Genomic DNA, 19,961 nt, shown 5'->3' with positions numbered 1-19,961 from the left:
TTTATAAAACAAAAATAAAAACAAATGCCCATAACGGCAGCGGTTGCCGGCAACTGGAGTGGAAGGCAGGAAGTGCCACTACTAGCTGCCGCTGCCACGAATTGAGCCATCCCTTGCTGTCAAATGGTGAATAATCTACTCTGTTGGGTTCATGAATTTGTAAATCTGATTCTGATGGAGTCAGTGCTTCACCAGCCATAAACCTCACCACATGTCACTGGACACTACATAAAAGCCAGACTGAGTAGATGTGGAGCAGCTAAAGGGGAAGAGCTAGAGGATCTGAGGGGCCTTCCTGGTTCATAAATTAAAAGCATTTGTTTGATGTAGTCTGGTGCAAGACCATGTAGTGCCTTATAAACTAATACGTTTATTTATTTATTTATTTATTTTTTCTGGGCTTAGTCAGTACTACAGCAGAATTTTTAATTAACTGCAGCTGATTTATTGTGTTCTTTGTGAGACCAGAAAGGAGAGTATTACAGTAGTCTAGTCTCCTAGTTATAAAAGTATGCATTAGTCTCTCTGTGTTGCTCTGAGGGAGAAATGGTCTCACTTTAAATGTTTGCGACAAAGCTTACATGTGCCTAAAAATTTTAATCTGAGTCAAAAATCAAAGCAAGTTTTTTTGCGTCTTGGCTTGGGTTGGGTACATCTAGTTAATTTAGTTTGGATGCCAGTTTTCTCCCCCTGAGCCTTTGAACCAATGTTCATTAGTTCCATTTTGTCCGGGTTGAGCTGTAAAAAGTTCTGTGACATCCAGGCCTTAACAACTTAAATACGGTTAAAAAGTGAGTCAGTTGGTCCAGTGTCATCAGGAGACACAGCCACATAGAGCTGAGTGTCATCTGCTAAGCTGTTGAAAGAGGATGCCTCCTGATGACACTGCCCAGGGGTAGTAGTACAAATTAAAAGGTAACGGTCCTAAAAAGGATCCTTGTGGGACCTTGTGGGATCCTTGGGGCGATTTCAGAAACAGTCATAGGCGGAAATCCCGGGGGGGGGGACAGGGGGGAAATGTCCCCTCCTCCAGTAAAGCTGTCCCCCCCTTGGTAATTTGAGACACAATTAATATTTTTTGAACAATGCAGTAGCATTTATTGAAAGCACAATGTAGGCGGTGCTCATTATAATCGCGAAATAATGTGCTATTTACATCTTTAAAGATTTAAGTTAAAAGCCACAGATAGTGATAGTCACAGACAGAGAGGAGAGGAGAGGGAGAGGACAGGAAAGGACAAGAGCACTAACTCTCTAACTGTAAAACTGTATGTATTCTAACTCTCTATCTATAAAACTGTTTTACAGATAGAGAGTTAGAATACATACACTTTTGTGGCATAGTTGTCAGATGTTTGTTGACAACACAATAAATATATATTTTTGAGAAATTGTTTTATGTTGGATTATTCTTTAAGGTATTTCCTTTAGTTTTGGGATTGTTTAGAGCTTTTACCTCTTGTAAAGATATTTAATGGACTGTGGTTGAAGTTAGTGTTGTTGTATATAGGTAGGGTAAGGACTAATACAGTATAATGCAATTATTGTAATTATCATTACTTTTGATAACATTTTTTAAAACATTTGATTTGAACATGCTGACAGTGCAAGAGTGCAACACTGAGAGAGAGAGAGAGAGAGAGTGAGAGAGAGAGAGAGAGAGAGAGAATGGCATAATCTGATATCTTTCATCTGGAAAAAGGCAGTTATCTGATTATGAGAAATCTGATAAACAAACTTAGATGTTTGCCTGATAATTAGTGTATTCATTGCATATGTACATGTTAATTTGATTTCAATCATTTTGTTTTAAAGTCTAGACATGTGCAGGTGGACTCATCCAGTGCTAAGAAAGGTCTTCTGCCTGCCTGTTGGAGAGATAGAGACTAAAGCCTCAAATTGCGGTAAAAGATGCTGTTTAAAAGACAGGCTACAACTTTTATTCCTTGTACCCCCCTGGAGTTATTCTCTAAAATGTTACTGTTTATTGTCCCCCCCAACTATGAAATGGGATTTTTCGCCCCTGGAAACAGTCACCCATGGATACAAAAACTAATCCAGACAGGCCAACATGCTCACTTGATCTATTTAAAAGAATCTGGTGGTCCACAGTATCAAATGCTGCGCTAAGGTCAAGTAGCAACCGAACCAGAGGTTAGTTATTGTCAAGATTTGATGTGATTTCTGTCACTACTCTAAGTAGGACTGTCTCTGTGCTCTGATGCTCTGAATGGGAGATTTGCAATTAGTCTGTAGTTGCTCAGCACTGAAATAGCAAGGTTCTCTTCAGAAAGGGCTTTACCATAGCAGGTTTAAAATCAGTGGGGAAGACTGTAGGGACTAATTTACAATGGTAAGTATATCTTAAGATACAGTATTAAAAATTGTTTTATTAAAGGGAAGTTGAAACTGGATTAAATTAATGTGGAGGGCTTCAGTTCTGTTACTATTTTCCTCAGTGGTTCAGCATCAACCAGGTCAAAACAGTCCAACTTTACATCACACTGTACATGGGATATAGGTGAAAGTGCTGTGTGTATGTTTTGCTGGCAGATATCAGATCTAAAGTTGATTATTTTCTCCCTGAAGTAGCCAGCAAACTCTTCACATTTGGATCTTGGAAGCTCAATACTATATTTAGATGAGGGATTTTAAAGGGAATCTATTGTACTAAAAAGCAGTCTGAGATTGTGAATGTTGGTGTTTATCATGTTTAAGAAATATATTTGGAGCTACTGCATCAAGTACTGTTTTCATTTTACATTCACTAACTATGGGGCTGACTGCACTGCCAGCCCCTTACTTACATTCAGATATCTCTGGGAGATACTGTATTTGTGAACAGTTAGCTTGCTACATTCAACAAGCTCATCCTAGCCTTTTAAGTCAAATAAATACATAAATAAACAACTTCATACACAATACCACAATCATGTAAACTGCTGAGAGTGTGCTTTGCGCTAACGTTACTGGATTAGCTTCTGAACAACAGTCTGTCACTGCTGCTGCTTGGGATTGCTACTTATTTGAAATGTTGATGATTCCTTCTGTTTGTCCAGGTGGGCATAGTGAGTGTAGCACTGTGTGCTCCCACTGTGGAGGGCTCCTACACCTCCCACTGGCGTCTGGCCCACACTGGAGAGCAGTTTGGACCTAGAGTCTGGTGTAGTGTTGTGGTCGATCCCCTGGCCCCAGCACCTATGATGGCTGATGGGATACTTGTGTCACCCTGTGTCACACCGCAGGTAAAGTGAATGGACGGATATAGAGACAGGAAAATTACATTAATTGATGTCCACAATTTCTTCCTGAATTTGTTCTATCTGCAGGGTAAAAACCCAGTGGCAAAGGATGGAAAAGTCTGTGCACCTTCTAGGGAGCAACCATTAATGTCAGTGGACCAAGAAGAGTACTACATCCCCTCTGTTGACCTACTCACTGCACAGGTAATCATCTCCAGTCATTACACTGCTGTACACTTTGCACTGAGGCTGTAACAAAGGTTTATTTCAACAATTTTAATAAAAATATAATACAAACTATTAGAATAAAGATAAACATACTATACAGAAACTGTCCTTTTGTGTACATAATGTGTGCAATATATTATATTATTGAGGAGCTGCAGAGTTTATTCATGATCCAACTGTAACCTGTACTGTACATTTACTGCCACTAGACAACTCCTCTGCTAAACTATACCCTCTGCTCCAGTTGCTAACGCCTGAATATCTGAACACGGTCACCAGAAGCTCTCTCTCCTCATGTTGCTCAATGACTCACACACTACACGGTGCCTTGCAAAGGAGCTTTACTGCTAGTATAACTCCAGTTGGAGGATGACTTTTAATTATAGTCACACGTTATTATCCCAGCTTAAATGTATTGACTGTGAGCACAAAATTATTACAAATACTTTGCACACAGTTTGGCTCATCAACCTTGTCAGAAAAATATCAAAGCTCTTTTACAATACACTGGAGGGGGGCTTTAAATAGTTCTCTGTTGTTGCTGATCTCTCAGGATCTTCTGTCCTTTGAGCTGTTGGACATCAACATTGTCCAAGAGTTGGAGAGTGTCCCTAACAACACCCCTGCTGGTAAGGAGACTTCTACCAGTTATTGCTGCTCTGTTCAGGAACAAAATTATACTAATACTGCTTCTTTGCCTCAACCGTATTAGTATGATAAACTCCAATGAAATGTTCCAGAGATACAGTATATGGTAGTTTTTTTATTTTGTAGTGGCTGATCAACAGACTTGAATTCAGTTGTCATCCTCTCTCCCTCCAGACATGACTCCCTGCATGTCCCCTCTGCCGCAAGATGGCCACCTACAAGAAAAGGGCAGTCCCTCTCTGGGCCTCATCCAAGAAGAGACTGAAGTCATAAATAGCATCATGGGTAATGGAGTTTCCTATTCATAGCCCAGTAAGCCTACTAATTTAAGGGTCTTGATGGGGTTTTGTTGATCGGTTGGTAAAAGAAAGGGACGCTGCATTTGTCAAAGCATGCAGTGTTTTGTGTGTGTGGTTTTCCAAGTAAAAACTGAAATACATGTCCTGTAACTGGCAATCTGTCAACTGACACAATTATGCTTACTTCATTGACAGTAGAGTTGATCTGTACATCTGTATTTGGGGAATCAGTTTTCCTACAGTTACATCAGACCAGGGGTTTGTTGATCCTAGTGGTCAGTAGTGGTTCTACATATCCCATACATACATGTCCCATACCAGCAGGCTGACAGACAGCTTCTTCCCCTGGGTCATACGAACTACAAATACTAACGGATACACTCACAAACCACCCCCCGACAAGAACAAACCCAATCTACCTCCTCCTACCTCCCTTTAGCACCTTAAAGGGCTATATATATAATTTATTTATATTTATATTACTATTTGTTCTATGTGTTGCTTTTTTTTATTTGTTGCTGCGGGAGCACCCTCAATTTCATTGTACTCTCCTGTACAATGACAATAAAGACTATTCTATTCTATTCTATACACACACAAAAAAAGAAATTGATAAATGTAGTTTTACGTATAGAAATGAGAACACACTTCCTGATCAATGAGGTCCGTAGTCTGCGTGGCGTAACATTTGTCTCCCTGTCACCGGATCTCAGATGTCCCTCACAGGGCGGGATCAGGAACAGAAGGAGGAGGCATCCCTGCTCAAGAGGAAGGGGAGGACGACATCAGCGGGACTCAGTTTGTTTGTGAGACTGTGATTCGCTCATTGACCCTGGAGGAAGCCCCTGACCATGCCCCTCTGAGATGCTCCCGTTCTGCGACAGGTAAAGGTCAGTTCAGATTGCTAGTTGGTTGTTTTTTATATTGTCTTCAAATTTGATTCCAGTTGTACATTTTTGAGGTTTTGATTCATAAGAGTAAGAGCAGAGGAAGTACATAAATATTTTTGACTTTTGTGTTCAGCTCCAGCATTAATTCAGATTTGAGCATTTTACTCTGCCTATATCTGCATGTGTTTGAAAGTGACTGAAAGAGTAAAGTATGACAGTATAGTCTTTGATGGTGGACTTTCTGTTTTCTCTCAGTGGTGCATCCAGCTGCTCAGGGCAGCTCTTCCTCTTCCTGTGTGAAGAGTAAATCCATAAAATCAGAGGAGAACCCAGACAGCAGCCCCAGCAGCTCTAAAAATGATCTGAAACCACCGACTACGCTGAAAGCTTCCCTCCCTTCCCCGCTGAAAGCATCCCTGCCTGCTCCCCTGTCTGTGGCCCTGACCCTAGGAGCCCCCAGCTCAGCACCAACTCCACTCCATGCTCCACCTAGGGCCTGCAGACTGCAGGAGCAGACAACAGGTGACAGAGTGGTCGATCTGGAAGTCAGATCAGAACAACAGTTTTTGATTGGACCTTTTTTATGTTATAGAGAGCGGTGTTTGGTTAAACAAGTGCAGAATAGTTGGCTTGTCTCAGAGGTGGGGACCTGAGACTTAAAGGTGCACTATAAGGTTTTGTGAAAGAAATATTTAAGAAAGATGTTCATTGTCTGATTTTTTTCTGCCTAAACAAACTGAATAATCACACTCCCTCTGTCTTCATAACTGAATAAACTGAATAAACAAACTGACCTTAAAGGACAACACAATTTATACTGTTTTAATTTGTTTATATGTGGCGAACCCTGCCACCTTTCTAGCTTCAAACAGTATTCTGGGACCTTATTTTCCTCTGACAACAACTTATTTATTCACTTCTGAGTTTGTATTATTACCTCATTAATGTTGGAAATATTAGAATTCAAAGTTTTTATTTAGTCAGTGAACATTGTTTATTTAGCAACTTTGCACTGTAGGGTGTCTGCCTTCTCAGCAAACATCCCAAGCACAGTTCAAGCTCACCTTTGTTACAGATGTAAAGCTAAAGCAACCAGGAGCCTCATTTTATATTATAATTGTTCTAAGATATGAACTTGGTGTGAAATTTGAGATAATTTTCATGATTTATAAAAGATGCATAGTAACTGAGAGCACCTGCCTTATGATTACTGAAGCACAAATGAAGATTTGATAGAGATATATCTAAAGAGAAAATCTAACTTTTTGGAGGACGGCGATGGTAGAGGAGATTGAAGCCAGCTAACACTTATTATTCTGTGGACTTAGTGTTGGGTGAACAAACAAGCCCAAACACACAGCTTGGGTGGGTGTTACCCCTGCTCATTTTTGAAAAATCTCATGCAAAGTTCATCAAAGGCTTGGTGTGTCCCAAACTGCAATACCACTGTACAACCAGCAAGAAAATCCCTTTAGGTCAGCCTAGGAAGATAGTCATTTACAAGTCAAAGTAAGGTTTTATAAATAACTACAGTACCTGTACATTGTTTTCTACTGAAGTCATATTTAAGATCAAAACTGATCTCCTCACATCCTAACCATGACCATATACCTACACTCACAGGACACTGATTGGTTTATTTGATGAAATGTTATTGAACTTAAAATACCAAGTGACATGATCATTTGCCTTTTAAATGGAATATACTAGTGCATTGCCCGTAGGAAGTATGTATTCCTATCGAAAAGTGGGAGGTTAAGTAGCGTTTTCATGGATTGCCAAATGAGGCTGTGTTTGAGGGTGGAACGTCAGGGATATAATTGGCCGTTTTTGACTACTTTTGATTTTACCATTATATTTCACCTTAAAAACGATTTACCTTGCCTTGTTTGGTGTCATTATTTTCAACATAACCTCACATGTGTGACTGTGCAGTTATTGTTTCATTTGACATACTGTATTAACACAATGGACCTAAAATCACAAAAAGAACATAAAATCGGAGTAGGAAAAAGTTAGATTTTTTGCTGTGAAAACCACAAATATGTTTAACGAACCATTTTTATTACTTTTAATCAGGGCCATGGCCGCCATTGCCCCGCACTTTGGCCTTGATGGCCCGTGAAAAAAAACTCATCGTACGGCCACAGTGGCCTTTGTGCCCCTGGCCTGGTCAGCGTAGTGAGCTTGCCTTGAATTACAGCCACCCGAGTACACAGTAGTCACTCACAGTAACTTCAATGAGTTCGCGGTTCGCGCAGGTGGAGTCTCATCATCACGATGATCTCACGTGAAAGCCTCTCACACAGCAACAGCATCTCAAAGCGGAAGTACGACACTTAGAGCGCAAGCGAGCTCAGTCGGTTTTGATATGATATGTGACTGACTTATGTGGCATGATTTAGTTCGGTAAAGTTTGAAATATATTCACAGATTCGAACTTCCCGGATCAATAACTCATAAGCGAAACATTGTTAAAACACAAACAACAACTCTGTACTACCGTAGTAAGGTAGACAACGAGCTACAACAGTATTTTCATCAAAACGAGCGGTCCTTCGGGCTGGACATTAACATTGGTCTCTGTAGTCAGCCACACAGAGACCATCGGCCATCTACAAATTGCAACACTGAAAAGAGATACTACAAAAAATATTCAATAACTTCACTATTATTCACTGTAGTGTCACCAAAATCACTGCACACACCAGTGGTCTCCTGCTGGTTATTATACATTTTTTTGTTTGGAAAAAATGTGCTTTGGCATAATTTTAAGGAATTTCTATTGGGAGAAATTTTCAATAACTTCACTAATATTCAGTGTAGTGTCACCAAAATCACCTAACCCTAACCCTACTTTGAAAAAAAAAGTTTTCTTATGTAACATTAAAGGGATATTCCGGTGTAAATCTAATCCATGGTCTAACACACCGTGAAACTGTGTTAGACTCCCTCTCGAGAGATAAAGTTTGCAGACCGCTAGCTAACGTAGTTTTAGCATCCTCCGAAACGACCGCACGACAACAATACATTGCAGTTAATGGGTCCAAATATAAAACCGCCATCAAAAAGCCACAAATAATGCTCAGAACAGCACCAAACTTCAGCAACATTAGAAACAGGGTCCCAGCACATATTTCGAGGCATCAGACATTTGATATCATTGCCGGATTTGTCGGAATAGATAAACAAATCTCACCACCCGTGAAGCCTTCCTTGTTGTGGGGAAGCCCTGTGAGTCGATTACGGAGTGCAGTAGAGTCCTGCAGTAATGATCATCATTGAGCTGCGGAACTCTACTGCACTCAGTAATCGATGCCTCGTGTGGTGCCTTTTTCCAGCAATAGGAACATGTTTTTTTGCTTGCAAACACTTCCTGCTTGCGGACACTTTCGTGACAAAAGCCAGTTTTTACCGTTTCTTCCTGCACCAGACACAAAGCAAACTCAGGAGGTGGGGCGTGGGGGTGGGCTAGCAGCTAGCTACACACGAACATCTACAGATTACGATTCCACACGTGGCTATGGTGGCTGTGGTTGACAATGCTAGCGGAATTGGTAAAGCATTTATGAAATAATTTGTTAACGGTATCATTGTAGTCCACACAAATCCGACGTTGCACACCCTTAAACCATGCACCAGCCATGTTGAAAGTCTGATCTGCAGAGATATTTGAGGCACACACAGACACACACACAGACAGACAGACAGACAGACAGAGATTTCTTGCTTTTATAAAGAGATGACACCACAGCTGACTGAGCGGCAGCTACAGTTAGCAGGTGTTTGGGCTCACTGGTGATATTTGTTATCATCAGTATGATTTCAACAGGTGGCCAGTTTTTACAAATTGCACCTTGAACTAACTGAGAAGTTGTCAGATTAATATTGGCTAGGATACTCACTCCAGTCTGTTATAATCTTGTCTGTAGAGTTTCAAGAAATTGCATGGGTGTCACATTTTGTGGCCTTGGCCTCCATTGTGTGCTTATAGAATATGCTCTCTGTATCAGTCTGCAACACTTATCTGTTGTCTTAATCCCATCACAGATGGAATTGAGCCGTCTCCCATGGAGAGCAAAAAGAACCTAGAGGAGGACAAGGAGAAAAAGGGAGAGAAGAGAGAAGGGATGAGAAGTCGCTCCTCCTCCACCTCATCTGAGGATTACATCATCATCCTCCCTGATTGCTTTGACACCAGCCGGCCACTGGGGGAGTCCATGTACAGGTATGTGACTTTTGGCTCTTCAGTAACGGCATGAGCTGCCATGCAGTTCCATTTGCGTAGTCATGGAAGGTAAGATAAGGACCTCCAATATGGCCACTAGGGGCTGACTGTGTCACACACCCTTTAATTCTCCATTCCTTCTTCCATTGCAGCTCTGCTCTGTCCCAGCCTGGTGATATCCCAGCTAAGAGCCCCACAGATCTCCCTGACCACATGGATAGCTTCACCCCAGAGGGTGAGGCAGATGAAGCCGAGGCTCCCTGTACAGGGGTGTCAGGCACCAGCAGCGCCAATGACATGCTTTGTACTTCTCAGACGCTAGATGATGAGCCACTCACGCCCGAAGTGGTGGCACCACCTAAAGCCATTGTCACACCCAGGTCAGTATGAAGGTTGGGATACCAACAGCAGCAACAATGTACTGGAAATGCTTAACTGCAGGCTTTTATTTGATTTGAGGATAATATTAAAGACATGACATAACTTTAAATTTCTTCTGATTTAGAAGTATATGTTGTATTATCATGTCCTATCATCTCCTGTTAACACTTACTGTTTCATTCATGAATTATTTCCAGTGGCATCAGAGTTTTTTTCTTTTGTTTTCAAGCTGTTGTCAATGAAGTGCAAGTATATACTGTAGGAAAATACCATAGGTCTCTGAAGGGCTTGTGTGACGCTTAATGTGGTTGGCTATGCCATCTTGCAGTGCCTGATTCTAAACTAATCCAAAAATGGGCATAGATGTGGAGCATTGGTTGGAGCTGAGGCCAATGGAATGAAGCCTGGTTACTGAAACAGTGGTCTGGAGTATGGAAGCTAACAAGCTACTAAAGTCTACCAAGCTAGCTGTGGAATGTTTTTTTTTAATGAAAACAGGGAAGTTTTGGAAAAGACAAAGGAATTTTGGTAGGACAATCATTTTTACTAGATAAATGTGTCTGACTACAGACAGTGGGAAGTTCATAATAAAGTTCTTAGTGAAAAGAATATTTATTTCTTTTCATTTATCATTCCAAGATATTTAAAGCCCTTATTGACAATTCTAAATAAAAAACATGAAGCTGATTAGATTACCTTTTTTCGAAACTGATTTTATAGCCTGAGAGTTTTCCAAATTGGACAAGGGTATTGAGAATGGAAGGAACAGATTTTACTGGGTCTGAGAGAAATATTCAGATTGCTGTCCATTTATGGACGAGTCAAGCTTGATTGCAGTTAGATGTTGTCATCATATCCTAAGTGGTAACAAGCATGGGTGATGTGAGCAGCAGAGTTGGTATTTATAATAAATATTATAAATCATATGATTTATTTATTAATATAAAATAAATAAATACATAGGAAAACAGAATAGCGATGGCAAAATAAATACTAACAATTAGCAGAAGAAGACTGTCTGAATGGGGACAGGGGACTGAATTGTAGTATGAAACTCTATATACATACATAGCAAACAGAACAGCCATAACAGTTGAAGAAAAGTATTATGAATGCAGATCAACTTGCATTATTTTCATTTGTCATTATATCCCTGTGTCTATATGTGTGCACACATGCACATCCATATATGATAGGGAATGTGTGACAGATGACGTATTATGTAATTATGACGTATTAACCAATAACAGAAGCCTATAACGAAAGAATTTGGCAAAAGAGAAATATGAATAAAAGTAATCAGGGAGCATATTTCAGGTAAGGTTATGCGGATGTTGTTGAGTCCCGATCGGTTTTCCAGGCCATCCGTCTTAAGTTTGAGGGCATTGTTTTCTTTGGACAGGGCTATGCAGGTAATTTCAAGGGTTGCTTGGTTTCCATATTGTTGTTAAGTGACATCTCAATGTTTTTAATTGTTTGGTTGTGCTGGTCGATAGTTGCTCAGTCAGCAGAGAGCTGGTTAGAAAGTTTGGCTATAATGTGGTCCTCCATTGACTTGAGAAGTTTCTCCATGTCAGCCAGGGTTAGCAGCACGTTGCTAGTAGCATGCTGTTCATTTCGGTTAGCTTCTGTACCATCACTAGCCCTTTTTAGATAGAAAAGGCGGCACATTTGCTCCAAGGTAAGGAATATTACACCTCCGTTTTAGGGGGCGGCAATGTGCCGCCCCGTCTTTCTAAAACGGTGGTGTAATATTCCTCCTTTTCCAAAAGTCGCCGCTGGGGTAGGCATAAACATGTGACGTGAATTGAAGCTCAAAGTTGGGCTGTGAACGGTGACAACGAATTTGTCTTCAAAATAAGAGCTTTACATTGCACCCCATTGGAGTTAAGAACTGGGTTCTTAGCAGGGGCTATTAATTTGAAAGTAGCAACCGTTTCTAGCTTGTTGCTACAACAACAAGCGGACACAACCAAACAGCTACAGAAGCAGAGGAGATGCTAGCATCTCCTGGATCTCAGCGGCTGTCCAGTTGCTCATCTTAATGTCCGCGGATGAAGTGATGGACTGACTGCTGTGATCAGCTGTTTCTTGGTTTTAAAACTCCCCGGCTGTGGGTTCCACAACAGTGCAGGTCATCGACACCTCCACCCATCTTACGCAGGGGCCAGCACATTGCCGGCAAATCGGCAACCAAAACAGACCCCCAATTTGCAAGTTGGCGGCTTGCTGCCTTGTCTAAAAACGGCTACTTTGATTATTTTCTGAAGGATGCACTTCTCTATGTTGGTTTGGCTTTTTCAAAGGTTTTCCTATGTAAACCAGACCTTAAAAAAAAGTTTGCACGTGTAAATTGTAGTAATAAATCCCATATGGTTCGACTTTAGACAGTATTTCAACAGAACTCTCCCGGTGTGTGACCTACTCCGTCATTAGTCAAACTGGAAGCCTGCTCTCCATATGTTCTTGAAGTAAAGTACACTTACCATCCATTCAGTAGTCAAATGCAAAAGAATTACACTAATGTTACATTGCAGAGGATTTCAGTACCTCTGCACTCACTGCTGTAGAGGTAGAGAAGCATGACTGAATATAAATCCACTTTTGAAGTTGTTTTTTCTATGGAGTGGTTTTGGGAGAACACTTTGTTGGTTGCATTGTTCTTTAACACTTGAAAAATGTCTTTCTCTTAATTGTGTACAGCCCAGAGAGCAGTGGAGAAACAGATGTTGATCCTGCTGCTGCCAGTGAGGGGACAGAGGGCATTGAACTGTACCAAACTGAAGATAGTAAGCCCAAACACACAAGTGACTGAGTCTCTGGCCATGCTTGCAGCTCTGTCAGGCTGTACTTTTTGCTTTTTATTCTTATGATGCTGTTAATAACCATTAGATGCTGGGAGAAATGGATATGAATACAGATTTTTGAAACTGCATTGATTTCTGCTGATAGATCATGTGGTGGTTTTATTATCCTGCAGCCTCTGGCCCTGAGCAAACTCAGACAGATGATACTGAAGCTAATGAAGACACAGAGGAGGACAACCCTGAGGATCCCAGGTCTCTCTCTCTCACACACACACACACACACACACGCACACTCACACTCAAATCTCCTCCCGCCATGCCGATGGAGTCAGGAGAAGTTTCGTATTCCACGAAAAATTTCTGGAAAGATGTTGATTACACCCCGGTTAACTCTAACTAAAAGTGTTAGAGTGTACCCCATCTGAACCGGAGTGTAAATAAACTCATCTAATCAACATCTTTCCTCAACCTCCAATTCTTCAACTGCACCATAAAAATGTTCCATTTAATTACTCATGCTAACCGAATAAGTCGGAATCCAACTTAGTAACAGGCATGAAGAATAATTCTGATAATTATATAGAAATAGCCAGTGATCATCTCAGTTGTTTCTGTGGGTCATATACAGGCACCAGTATTAAACTGACACTGGGTTTTATCACCACTTACAAGTTCCTTCAGGATGTTTAAGTTCACGCATTTCACTCCTGTCTCATAACTGTCCTCAAATAGTTCCTCCTCTGACATCCATTCTCCATTAAAAGTCAGCATTGTCAAAACTGCTTGCTTTTGTGAAACGACTGAGTCAGAGTTCACCAAAGTTGAAATTGACGCAAGAAATTTGAAAAGATGTACTTCATCCTAAATCCACTACTTGCATCAGTGTTTGGGATTGAATCGATTTTGCTTTGAGACTTCTCTGTTTGAAATGCTGGTGCGAGCAGACCCTAACACTGTAAAAGTAATATATTATTGCCTGAAAGGGATGTCTTATTTCTTAAGTGATCTTTAGTGTTGATTGTGTAAATGCAGTAGTCATCCAAGGACTTCGGTGATCTGTTTTTTTCATTTTCAGTATTGTTTTAATTTACTAATACAAATGATGTAGGAGTTAAAGCTGCAGTCTGGAGTTTTGAGAAAAAGTGGACTTAGTCAGAACATTTGAACGAGCACAGCTCCCAGGCCCCTCCTTCTTCCTCTCTGCTACGCTGCAGCTGTGCCTTCAAAGCCCCTCCCCACAGAGGAGCCTGCCATTGAGGAGCAGGCTTGTAACCACAGTAACAGAGGAAGCCAGATAATCAAAAAGGCACATTCAAAATGACAACAACTTTATTTCTGATCAATACAACTAAATTACAATGACGAGTATCTCATGCCGATCACTGTAGATATCCCAAGTGACAAACAATATTCCTCACATCGTGGTAGACGGAGTTACAACGTAATCTTTACCTGGTGCAATGCCATGCTGCCTTTCTGAAGCATGAGTACCGTTATTTTTTTAAACCAATTCAACCGCTTCACAAACCAATGTTATAACTGCCTGGTCACTTGAAAGACACTTTCGCTAACCAGAAGCCATAAAGGCAAAGCTAAACACTGGAGTTAGCATACAAGCTAACAAGCTAGATTTACCAATGTGATGGAAAATCTACAAAGAGAGAGTCTACAAGATGTCTTTGTGGTTATTTTATTTGGTTTTCTGCAGAAAGGACCAGACCAACACAGAGTACAGAGCAGTCTGTAGGGGTCTAATAAAGAGTACAGAATACAGAGGATATTTATACATTTGTCACAGGAGCAAGGAACTGTAACTAAAGATTAACAGGACCCTGACAAAATACAGGAAAGAAGTAATCATTGAGACAGTCATGTATAGTCATTCATTTTAGTTCCTGTGTCATTCAGACAAAACGAACCACGGGATCATCCAAAGGTTGCTTGTTTTAAGTGACCGACTTAATCATAGAATGATTGGTGCTTCCCGACCTCTAGGTTGAGTCAAGTGACAAAGTTTGAAGTCGTAAGATAATCTATAAGATGTCCAAGAGGTCTTTCTTGGTCAAGGAGTACATTTTCCATTACACCAACAAGCTATATAGCTCGACTACAACATTGTACAGCGATATGCACTATTGCCAGTATTAACTGTAACAGCCGCCACCATAGCCTTGTGGTTTAAACATAGAATGAAATCTATCAAGCATTCTTGCTTGTCGGGCAGAAAAGCCGCTAACTCTGCGTCGCTCTTGAGTCCTTACAAATCACGCAGCTCCCTCCACCTCTGAAATGATGCTCTGATATTTATCCTTTCTTTTTACACTGCTTTTCTTCCTCAGTCTTCTTATTTCTTCTCTCTGACGTGGGAAATGGTGGGGCATTTTTCCAGTTATGTCGTTCTGTCTGATCTGCACATTGTTAATGTCTGCAACCTTCTTTTGATGTTAAGTGAATATACTGTGGAGAAAATTATAATCTACCATATTGACCACATGACCAATCATGCTTTTGACCAATGAAAGCTTAGTCATGGGATTACGAAGTCGCTCTGGAGCAGAGGTTTCACAGTATTATTTGCTGCAACAAGTGCTTATAAAAAGCTTAAGAGACAAGAAAGGACTTTTTTAACAAAATGTGTCTGTCATTAATCCTTTTAATACATTATTATTTCCGTTGAAACTTCTGAGTTTGACATGTAGTCAAAGCTTTGTAGTAGTCAAGTTTAATATAACCTTTATTGTGTGTCCTCAGGCACCCAGGCATCACCAGGGGCCTGATGAAAGGAGCTTTGTCAGTAGCTGCTTCTGCCTACAAAGCCCTGTTCACCGGACAAGGCCCCACACAGGTCAGCAATCAGTTTATATTTAACAGTCTAATTTCACAGCTCATGTCTTACATCTAAGTAGACAAGACATTTGCGGCCCTCATAAATAAAACAGGAGATGTCCAGCTGAAGTTTATTGTAGCCCTGACCAATCCAGCATCTTCAATTTGAGATATCTGCTCATATCAAAGCTGATCATACTAATTTAGATACAAACGCCTCCTGTTGCTGTAAAATATGGATAATGTCTGTTTATGACAAGGATGGCTGCAGGGCAATGCTAACGTATACTGGTATTTGTAGGGGCACAATGGCAGACTATCATGAAAATGAGTTTGGCTGGGGCTGCTGAAGTGTGAACTTCCGGTAAGCCAGCAGAGCAGGAGAGAGATGCTAACATTACAACATCTACTCTTGCTATCACTCTGTGCACACTGCTTTACCATTTGGAGAAAGTCACGCCTGCTGCGCCTGCTTGTGGGTACTACTGTATGAGTAGAAAGTTACTGTACAGGGGAGGGATTTAGTAAATTGTGTGTTGGTAATTTGGTCAGTACCCATATGTTTTCTTGTAAGTTTGGTTTTATATGATCAGTAACAGGTTTTATGGACTTATGAGATCTTGTTCCTGTGCAGCCTCCAGTGGATGTGTCCACTCAGGACACCATGATGGCCGTACTGGTGGAGATGGGTTTTGGGGACCGGTCACTGAACCGGCGGCTACTGAACAAATACAACTACAACCTGCTGGATGTGGTCAACGAGCTGGTTCAGATGACCGACAATGATTGGTACTCTACACGCTACTGATTAAAGAGCGACAATGAAGCCTAGGAAGAGGTAAAATGGAGTGAGAAGGGGATGAGACACAAGAAGGATGAAGAAAGAAGAAGAGGAAAGACCAGAAGAGAGAAATTAATTTCTGCTCATATACCTTTTTACTCTTCTGACTGGTCCAGTTGGATGGAGATAAATCTTCTCTCTGGGATACTGTACTAGACCATCAAATACCCTCTGTCCATAGTATTACTTCCAGCATAGGCCTTGATGGTGGCAGGCCAGCTGCCTGCATAGAGACAAAAAAGAAAAGCGACACTTTCCCAAAGTCTTAAAGGAGCTACGTGTAGCATTTAGCATTTACCAAAATTAAAATATGTATTTTAATGAGACACAGTATGCTCTTGTGAAGTTGTGTTACTTTGAAATACTGAACAGTTCCACTTCCAGGCCATAAGGAAATGTAATGTTTCATTGTTGATGTTAGATGCAGCTTAGTGCTTAGCAGAGCATCAAAATATGGTTATGATTTGTTAGCGCTGAAATGCTACACATAGCACCTTCTTGTTCGGCCTCTTGGTCAGGACAGGTATGAAGTTCAAAGCAGCGAAAAATATATCAAGTATTCATTGACACCTGCATTGAGAACTTTAATGAGGAGATCCACACATGTTCACATGCTAGTCAGTCACATATGGAAACTCCACATCAAAGTTATGGTATGCTTTAACCATACACTAAACAGCTCAGAGCACTGATATACTTGCTTTTGACTACATGTTTATTTGAGCATGACGGTTCCTTTGTAGAATGGTGTGTGCGTTTTCAAAAATGATAACCTCACATTCCATTAGCTCGCTATGCTCATGAACAGCAGTAAGGTCAGTGGCAGACTCAAACAAATGAAAATAAAGACACAGTCACAATATTTAACAACAGAGTAAACTTAAAACTGAAAGTTCTGTAGCTGGACTTGCAAAGTTTTGGTATGTGGGCTACTTGAAGTGTCGCCTCTACGACCTTTTCTCCAGTGTCACTCAGCTGAAGTTTAATATTATTTTGCATTTTGATGTTAAACTTTCGAAGAAGGTAAGTTGAATTGTTGTTGTGAGAAATGAAAGCATGACGCATTGCAGTTGCCCCGATAGACTGTATTGCTGCTACACTCTCATTCATTGGCTTTCACTACATTCCTTGCGGGAGCAGCTAAAGTTTAGTCGGGCACCTAGTGGGGAAATTTGCTATTAGCGGTCAGGGCTGGTCTGATACAGATCAGTACTGTTATTGAGATCTATTATAAGGGCTTGAGCACGAACCATGCAGTGGCCCTATTGTAATTATACATGTTACAGACAGGCAAATATTCTGTTAACGAAGCTGCTTGTGTTGGAAACGGTTGTCCATCCATTAATGTTGGTAAAAGCAAGTATATTATGAGCCTAAGAGTTTAAATTTTTTGAGTACAACTGCTGTATTATTGTATTGGTTTATTTATATTTTTTTGTTTGTCTTTTTTATAACTTAGGTCCGTATCATTGGAGAATATATTGGGGTCTCCACAAACCTTTTACTGTTCCGAATGCATAACCTAATGTATATAAATAGATAACTACTAAAAGCAGAATAACATTACCCTTTAAACTTTAGATGCGGAGACAGTCAGTGCGTTTACATGCACAGCTTAGTCGGATTACAGCCATAGTTCGACTCTGCTACTCAACTAGACAACTGCAATTATCCGAGTATACATGCCGGTGAGAAAATCGGATTATTGGCCCGGAGCTTGTCATACCCCGGTACGATAGGTGGCGCTGTACCCATTTCAACTAGTGGTAACAGAGCCACCTCCGGCTGACCTCATTACGTCACCATTTGCCTCGGCATTCCAGAAAGATGGCATACGAAGAGCGAGACGAAGCCATATCTTTGTACATTTCGTATATGGTGTACATGATAATTACACAAACTAGGTGCACAATGGCGCTCTTTCTTATGGTGATTTCGGAGGAAAGACGCCGCCGTCCGTCTCCTTCCGGCTCACGGCCCCGGGGAAAAAATCTCGCGCCTGCGCAGAATGCAAAATCCGATCCGATCTGATGGAACGTATACATGCAGGAGTAATGCGACTATCAATCCAATAATCTGGGTGCTTTAATTCGACTATGAGAAATCCGATCCGGTCCGATTTTAGTCAGACTAAGGTGTATACATGTATCTTAAACAGTACAAACACAGTAATTCGGTTTTCTTGAATGTCATGTAAACGCACTGAGTGTTTGCACATAAACCTTACAGGACACAGGGACCATTCATTCAATATTAACTAATATTTTTTCTTAATATGGACTTGCCTGCTTTGACACACTTAGGTCTTGACTTTCAAGCATCTTCCCTTGACCTGTTTATTGTCTCGAACACATTAGCTGGCTCTCAGAACAAAGGATTCTTTCTGTTCTCTGCGCCTCCCAGTCAGATTTAAGGTCTCCATCTGCTTTACCCAAACTAGTTCTTAGTAGATAGTCCCAAACATTGTTGCATTCAGCCTTCTGCAGTTCTGCCATTGGAAGAGGCTAGACACATTTAGGGCTCTTTATGATGTTTGTTTGGTTGGGCAGGTGTGAATGATGTCTATGTCTCTGGCAAAATGGACCAACCATGGGATTCATGATAGCATCATAATATGACCTAGTATATGTCTGGACTAAATGAACCAAACCGCAGGTATGACTTCAACCTTTGATATTCTCTTTGTTTGAAGTGTACTGAGGGTTTAAGATGAAAATGAACACTTTCCTAACATTTTGTTCACTTTTTTCTCACCCATGACACAGCTCTTCACAACAAGGCAGTCTTGAGATATACAGCTGCTAATGTGACTGTATTTAGTTGAGTTACATAAGGTAAGTTTTATGATTTCAAATAGGATTCAGCTATGCTGAGCTAAATCCCTTCAGAAAAGCTCATATGTGTTCATATCATTTTGCACTCCTGTCATCTGTTGTGTTCTTTTTCACATGGGTCAGGTCTGACACTCGTAAAGGATGTGTGCTTCCTCCAGTAGAACACATTAACAGCATGTACAGTACAATAACAGTAAGGTCATTCCAAACTTGAGCTGGAAAAAAACTGTGTAACAATGTTGGAATGTGCCCCCCCCCCCCCCCCCCTTTCAAAAATGTATGAATATATTCAGAACCTCTTAGGTGGAATTAATGAATATCAGTTGACTGTTTTAGTTTAAGTTAAGATTGTTTAAGGTGTTCTTACTTTTGAATGCTTGAAGGCTGTTTGGAAATATAAGAAATTAGAGCTATGGATGTTGTATTTTTAGGCTTATTGTGTGGTGGTTAAATCTGCTCTGCTGTATGTGTGTGTTAGTGTTTTCCTTTCAAAAAAGATTTTTGAGGTTGGAGTTGAAGAAATCGTTAATAGAAAAGCACTTGTTCTAGGATTATAATTAAGATGAATGTTGTGCATATGTATTGCACACTGATCGGCCACACCATTAAAATGACTGCCAGCTTAACATTGATCATCTTGTTACAGTTCAATGTTTTGCTACAAAACCACTGGTAATGGAATTCCTGTGAATATTAATTTGTCTCGTAGCACCCACTTAAATGTTGTTGACCTGGCC

General features: G+C 40.6%; 1 protein-coding gene across 2 annotated transcripts in view; it reads left to right on the top strand.

Moving 5' to 3' along the window:
• The window catches only part of nbr1b (NBR1 autophagy cargo receptor b), a 104,882-nt gene extending 88,161 nt beyond the window's left edge, over nucleotides 1-16,721 (top strand). Inside the window, exons 12-23 of one of the 2 annotated variants that reach the window (XM_030409388.1) lie at nucleotides 3,060-3,245; nucleotides 3,330-3,446; nucleotides 4,024-4,099; nucleotides 4,293-4,403; nucleotides 5,131-5,301; nucleotides 5,563-5,829; nucleotides 9,358-9,535; nucleotides 9,688-9,915; nucleotides 12,620-12,705; nucleotides 12,897-12,975; nucleotides 15,475-15,568; nucleotides 16,184-16,721. In XM_030409388.1, coding sequence (XP_030265248.1) covers nucleotides 3,060-3,245; nucleotides 3,330-3,446; nucleotides 4,024-4,099; nucleotides 4,293-4,403; nucleotides 5,131-5,301; nucleotides 5,563-5,829; nucleotides 9,358-9,535; nucleotides 9,688-9,915; nucleotides 12,620-12,705; nucleotides 12,897-12,975; nucleotides 15,475-15,568; nucleotides 16,184-16,357 — 1,767 coding nt within the window. In that variant the 3' untranslated portion in view covers nucleotides 16,358-16,721. Of the gene's footprint in view, nucleotides 1-3,059; nucleotides 3,246-3,329; nucleotides 3,447-4,023; nucleotides 4,100-4,292; nucleotides 4,404-5,130; nucleotides 5,308-5,562; nucleotides 5,830-9,357; nucleotides 9,536-9,687; nucleotides 9,916-12,619; nucleotides 12,706-12,896; nucleotides 12,976-15,474; nucleotides 15,569-16,183 lie in introns of both variants that reach the window. The other variant, XM_030409387.1, reaches the window with a different exon arrangement.
• The last annotated feature ends 3,240 nt before the right edge of the window (nucleotides 16,722-19,961 follow it).

The sequence above is a fragment of the Sparus aurata genome, chromosome 24, assembly GCF_900880675.1.
Source record: "Sparus aurata chromosome 24, fSpaAur1.1, whole genome shotgun sequence".
Lineage (NCBI taxonomy): Eukaryota > Metazoa > Chordata > Actinopteri > Spariformes > Sparidae > Sparus > Sparus aurata.
The sequence above is the reverse complement of the archived record's forward strand: the minus strand, read 5'-3'. Positions and strand labels throughout refer to the sequence as shown.